Source organism: Trypanosoma equiperdum (genome assembly GCF_001457755.1).
Source record: "Trypanosoma equiperdum strain OVI genome assembly, contig: ctg_1301, whole genome shotgun sequence".
In the NCBI taxonomy this organism is placed as follows: Eukaryota; Euglenozoa; class Kinetoplastea; order Trypanosomatida; family Trypanosomatidae; genus Trypanosoma; species Trypanosoma equiperdum.
Window position 1 is genome coordinate 22,163 of NW_027123285.1, and position 6,607 is coordinate 28,769.

The 6,607-nt window shown below is 51.4% G+C and overlaps 2 protein-coding genes across 2 annotated transcripts; both read right to left on the reverse strand.

Moving 5' to 3' along the window:
* Positions 1 to 563: 563 nt before the first annotated feature.
* On the reverse strand, positions 564 to 1,649 carry TEOVI_000732900 (uncharacterized protein; the record flags this gene model as incomplete). The annotated part of the gene is made up of 1 exon (XM_067221036.1): positions 564 to 1,649. One exon carries the CDS (start codon positions 1,647 to 1,649, stop codon positions 564 to 566), a length of 1,086 nt encoding a protein of 361 aa, XP_067077137.1.
* Positions 1,650 to 4,162: 2,513 nt separating this feature from the next.
* On the reverse strand, positions 4,163 to 6,349 carry TEOVI_000733000 (uncharacterized protein; the record flags this gene model as incomplete). The annotated part of the gene is made up of 1 exon (XM_067221037.1): positions 4,163 to 6,349. One exon carries the CDS (start codon positions 6,347 to 6,349, stop codon positions 4,163 to 4,165), a length of 2,187 nt encoding a protein of 728 aa, XP_067077138.1.
* Positions 6,350 to 6,607: the final 258 nt, after the last annotated feature.

Genomic DNA, 6,607 nt, shown 5'->3' on the forward strand with positions numbered 1-6,607 from the left:
GCAGGTGTAAATCAAAGAGGGTGTAAAGGGGGGGGGTGGAATGGAAGGACAGAAACCAGAAGATGGGGCCTGGAACGTGAGCAAATTAACTGCCGCCTCTTCAGCAACGGTTGTTTCCAACTTGGTGTCACCACGAAAGAAAGGTCAACGCCCATCGGCGAGGTTTTTCGCGCAAATACATCTCAACGGGTCAACAAGTGGAGTATAATAAAAACGAGGGGTAAAAAAGGTCTGTAGCGGCAATGCACACCCACGGTTCGCTCCCAGAGAAAACGACGCTAGGTAACTTATAGTGAAAAGGAAAAACAAGGTAGTATCGCGCAGTGGTGGCTGCCTCAACCATGATATCTATGAAAGGGAAGGGGCCACATCTACCGCTGCCGTATGGGCCCAGATTAGTGCGCCGAACAAAGGCGAAACAATTTTATCATCATCTAGTCAGGGTTGACGCGATTTGGCAAGTACAAATGGTGAAAAACAAATACTCGGACGCTTAAATAACCCAACGATGCATTTTACCTATCTTGTTCAAAATTAATCGTCGCCGTGAGTCACTTTGGTGTTCATGTTGCCGTTGAAACAGATTGCTGAGCATCGCGGTGGGCCCGCTTTTCCGCGTAGGTTCGATTGGTCCTCCGCCTGTGCGGCTTCCTCGTGGCCGGCACAACCGCTTTATCCGACGCACTTTCCCCCTCTCGTCTGGAAGCAGATGGGGTTGCAAATTCGTCGGGGCCTACGGAGCTCTGCACGCCACTGGAACTGTTGTTAGCATCGGTGTTTGCCTCCTTTTTGCTAACCATCTGAGTGCCAGACAACGAACCGAGGCCGCTGTGGGTGGTAAGATATTCCCACAACCCTAACGTGCGTGTGAATTGGAAGTATCGACTTCCGCCAGAAGACTTAAATAAAGAAACGTTAGCCATGGGCACGGCTGCTTCGGCTTCAGGTATTGGTAGAGAAGCACCACATCTGTCTTTCTTGTCTGCTGAAGCGGGGGGAGTGGCACTGCTGCCGTGGTTGCGAAAGGAACACTTCGGTTGCAAGCTAGAACACACCCTAACTTTTACGCTGTCAGTGCCTATTTTGGACCCCAATGCCTGCGACCAGCAACTTCGGTTTGGTGGCTCCCGTTGCCCCTGCTTCCGCCGCTCCTGTAGCTCACGCAACCGAGCAACCATCCCCCTCTCGGTATCAAAACTTGCCCGTGATTCCAAATCAGATCCGCCCACATTCGACGGCTTCCCCCTCACAGGTCCATCGATGGTGACAATAGGCACGTGCAGCCTCGGTGGAACTACGGCTCTCCTTGACTGGCTACTGGCATCGGCACATCCATCAAACGAACTAACACCACTCCCCACGACTACACACTCCCCAAAACCGTCTCTTTGTACCACAGGAGCACCCGACTCGCACACAGTGCCTAGACAGCTATCGGAGCCACTAACAACTGAAACCAACTTCGTCCCAAGCACCTGCGGCGACCAATCGACCTTTTGCCGCTTTGTCACCCTGGTTTCGTGAAGCTCTAGCTCGCAGTCTGTGAGCATTGGACAGTCAACCTTTATCGGATTCGGAAAAGTATCTAGGCGGAGCGTGCTCCGGAGTGCTAGTAGCTCCTCCCTTGTGTAGCACTTCTTCTGCTGCATTGTCTAAAACCCACTCCAGAATGCAAAGCACAGATCCGAAGTGATGGAGAGGGAAATGTTGTTCTGAGATGATCTTCTCCCGCACGTACCCTTCCTCTTCCCCGCCCCACTTTCCCCCTTCTGCGCAACCCTCGCTGCTGCACCTCCTACCTCCGTCCGTTTCCCAATGAAATCGTAGCCACGGACCACTTCCCGGAGAGCGCAAAGAGAGGGAGGAAATGGCTGAAAGCTGCAAATTCTAGAAAATGGTAAGAACGTGCGCCAATATCCTCCTCAATAGGCGGCACCACCACCGAAAAAAAAACAGGTGAAAAATACGGAATGTGGAGCTGCTACGAGGACTTCCTCTAACAGGCGTCCTCTCCACAGCTCCTCCGCAGCGCTAGTTACTTCAGCTAAGATCCACAGGAGGTAAATGCACCCACAATGGGAAGAAACTCATCATAAAGCGTAGAAATTAAGGCAAGATGAACAAAAAATGGGCGAGAGACAATGTGAACGAACTGAAGAGCGGCACCGTAAGAGATAGGAAAGCACACGCACAGATTCATAAGTTAAAGAGAGAAGAGTAAACGCCCACAAACAGTGCCATACCGCGCTGCGTCAGCGTTTAGCGTGATTTAGTGATGCATCTAGGTGGCACATGTTGTCTAAAACACACGTGCGTATCGTCCTCCACTCACAGGGACAAGCGGGGTGTCTTTAAGGGGGGAAATGCACGGAAGAAGTGTATGCTTTCCACCGAAGGTGTGCTGGCGGCAGGCGGTCAAACAAAAGTGACTACAAGATGGATGAAACCGCCGTTGTGATCCCGCTACCCGATAATACACAAAAAAAAACGTTAATTGCCTTCAAGTGTCCCCGCGTACGAATCCCATCCCATTTTCCCGTTACGCGTAGCACCTCTCCCGTTTCCACAACCTGCGTGGGGTCCCATGATCTTGATAGCATCAAGGGCAACCATCCCGTCTACCTGTCCCATCGTGAGTTGCGTAGGAAGGAATGAAGGGGAGACAAACCGACGGGACAAAGTAAAAGATAATAGAAGAGTTGCGTAGTCCGAAAGAAAGGGAAAAAAGTAAGAGAAACAAGGAAAAGTATCAAAGAAAGGTGGAACGGGAATCAGGAGGATCTTTCATCAGAGAGCCCTTGCACTGAAGAATCCATTTATGTCAGCCGGATAACAATGAAAGATTGAGGAATAGGATGGTTACAGTGTCCCTCTCCCTTCCAGAAGCGGGGCAGTCACGGCAACGATCCAACAAAACAAAACACGAAAGGGTTTAAACAAGTGGACCACAAGTGTAGTACGTACGTTCTGACAACTGCGCGCCTTTGGTGGTCGCAGCCTTTCTGGCACCACCCTCCTTTCCCCTACTTCACCAAACCCTTCTGCGATGCCTAAACCATTTCAGAGTAGCGACAATGTCTTACCTGCTACACTTCTTCCTTCCCTTGTCTTTCCTTATTTACCTACTGGCTTCCGTCCCCATCACATCCTCTTCCCGTTCCTCACACTCCCTCCCTCCCTCCCTCCCTCCCACACGCCCGCACGCAACGTCGAAGCCCCTTCTCGCTTGATTGCCCCCATGGTCCCAAACACTTATCCGTCTCGCTCGATACTCGCATCGGCGACAGTTCAAAGGACCACAAGGCAGTATGGCCCGTCTTGGCACATGCATTGTGGCGCTGTGCAAGTACTCAATTGGCCATAATCAGGGAATGAAGGAATTACCCAAACGACTTGGGTCACATCACCAAGACCTGAGGCACAACGAGTCGTAAGAGCAGAGATAAGAAATGAAGAAACGGAAGTGGCACAAAAAAAAATTAAGTGAGGGAGTCAAAAAAAAAAAGGTGCCACAGGCAGTGATAATATTTAAAAAAAAGTGAGAAGAGATAGGGGGTGCAACGAAAAAAAAAAAACACAGCATCAGTGCGGACGGCGCACGAGCTGGTGCAACTTCGAACACTTTCGCCTATGCATGCACGCATGCGAGCGTCTGTTTGATCTCAAACCCGCATCCGCCAAGTGACATGACGGCCTTTATATAATGTTGAGGTGCACGAAAGTGACCGCGGTAAAGGAAAACCAGTGAAAGTGAAGAAATCTTTAATCTCTAACTGTAAATGATCTATCTACGAAGTGTGCTTCAAAAAAAAAGGTCAACCTCGGTCTGCTCTCATGCATACAAATACGCACGCGGGTGTGAACACAGGTGGCCGGACGACCAAAAACAGCCCACCCACGAAGCGGAAGGATTACTACGAGGTAAAATAGCCTGTACCACCTTGTCAGTACTCCTCAAGATCTGTATAATAAGGAGTTATTATTGTTGCTGCGTTACTTCCTTCGGGCCATTAAAGGCACCAGGCTACCGACGACCCGCACGTAAATTGCCCTCCAAGAAAGGTTTTTGCCATCTTATCACACATCCTCCCGCCCGTCTAAGGGGGTGCCGCTCCATTCAACCGTTTACCAGCGGCGCCGGAACGTGCCAAAAGCGAAATAATCATATGAAGTACGCGGCAGACACACTCAAATCTTGGGGTGTGAAGGATGATCTGTGATGCCTCACACAATCTGATAACTTGGGGGTCGCATTCACCTCCTCGCTGCCTACTGGTGTGACGCCTGTTGGTGAAAGCGAAGCGTGAGTCGAAAGGCCACTACCCGCAGGTGTCAAAGGGAGATGCAAATACCCCACCGCCTGTCCTTTTTGAAGCGTAACTTGCACTGGGGATAATGTAGCACAAAAGTTAGATGCAGAAAGGCCAGCTGCAACACCACTACCGGCAGTTTCGCAAAAGCGGGCGGACGGCACACATGTTGGTGTTGCTTCGTCTGATGGCCCCATTTTAGATCCGTCATCGACAGGTGTCCACTGGTATAATAATTCCTCTGCAGTCTCGCCCTCCGTCCCCAAAAATATCGTCGACAAATGCGCGTCCCGCAACAACCCGTCAGGGCCACGTCCTCCACGTGGGCTGTTCGTCATCGAAGCGATGGCCTTCGCCGTTACACCGCACACAGTCGAGCCGGGTGCTCCCTTGTCATCCATTGCCTCAGAAAAATCAGTGTGATACGAAAAGAGCGTACGGTTAGGAGGGTACCAAAAGCTATCCTCCTCTTCTTCCCCCACATCCTGCGATCCATCCTGAGTTCTCGCACCCCACGGCCCATTGCCCCCCACAAGGGCGCACCAGGTCCCCGGCGGGGACACACCGGGGGATTTGCAGTGGGGTGAGCTCGTTTGACGCACGTGTGCGAGGAAAGCCTGTTGAAGCGACCGGAGTTTCTCGCGCTCAGAATGACTTATTGTAACTGATGGCACGGGAGTCGATGTGGCATTCGAAATGCTACTGTTATTGGGTTCTTGGGCACCATATGCTGCACCGGCGAACGGAAACGGGAGATTGCCATCCCCGTCGAAGCCCCCAAGGCGCAGCTCCCGCGGTGTTAGTCCGATCTGCGCAGCCTCACGAACATCGTGCAACATGCCCGTGACATCATCCCCGTCATCGCTGGTATCCACGTCGTTTTTGAGCCCCCATACAGCATCCTGTCCAACAACACCGTACATGGGCACAAACGCATCGTAACACGCGAAAGCATCGCCTTCTAAATCATACATCCATGGCGCTTGCTCCTGTTGGTCCCCAAATATAAACGGATCCGGGCCGCTTCCTGTTGGATAGACCCCATCTGTACCGGGTATGGCACACAGATTGAAGCCATCCAGATTTGAATGCTCCTGTCCCATGTGGGTTTGGTAGCCTCCGTAGGTTGAGAACATCCCCGCGGGCCCCCCGAATAACGGCGGCTGAGGATATCCAAAGAATGCAGTTCCCATGGAGCACAACTCCTGCGATAGCTGATCGCGATTCTTCCGCTGTGCCACATTCGCTCTTTGTACAGACGGGGTATTGACCGAGAACGGCTTTTCCTGTCTTGCAGGACGGCAAATATCCAACTTTCCTCCCCGAGGGGGGTGGCGAAGCATCACCTTAAGTACTTCAAGACTGTCACCCGGGAGTCTCCCCGACTGGACCAAAGATATCACGTGTGAGCGGAGATCAGAGATGGTGTCGAAAGATTTTGTCGGCCCATGTGGTTGGGCTCGCTTTTGCTCCCCACCAGCGAGACCCACGGTAACCTTAGGGACGGGCACCTCCGTCATATCCACGTTTTTGGTTTCCTCTCCAAAAGTTATTGACCCATTAATTATATTCTGAGCGGATGGATGCTTTCTGTTGTGGTTATTTTTACCGCCCTGTTGGTGCCGCTGTTGCCACGACGAGTACATTAACAGCAAGCGACTAACCTCCTCAATTGTTTTTTCCCCATCAGCCGCACTGTCGAAACCGGTACCATTTCGCTTCGCGCGAAGGTCTTCCAGAGAAACATCCGTTACCACTTTTGTAATAGAACCAACTGGTTTCGCCCGCCGGCGCACATGCGTGGTGTTCACAGGTTTTTCCCTCAGGCCGCTCGCAAACGCATCACCAGCTGAAACAGTGGCACCCCCATTGTGCTCCACAAGCTGAGTTGCTGCGTTACGTCCATCACAATCAACACCAGCACGGCGCTGCCCACGCCGACCCCTCCGGCATCTCGCAGGAGGCACTGCTTCACATACTACAGCGGTGACCCGTTCACCGTTCGCGTTTTCAACAGTGTCTTTCACTGGAGACCCCATACAACAACTTTGTTTCCTTGTAACACGTGATATGTAACGTTGTGCTAGGTGAGCTTCGCCAGTGATGTTATCCCCACGAGCAAATGAAAGGTACAAAGAAGCAATTAATAGTCAGAAGAAATAAGCACAAAAATCAGCATCACAAACATAAACTCGCGGAAGAAAATTCATGTGCCCACATGAATCTCAGTAAACTCTGCAGCACGTAGAGTATGCTGTAACTGCACTTCACAAGGAATAGCAGAATACAAAAAAAAA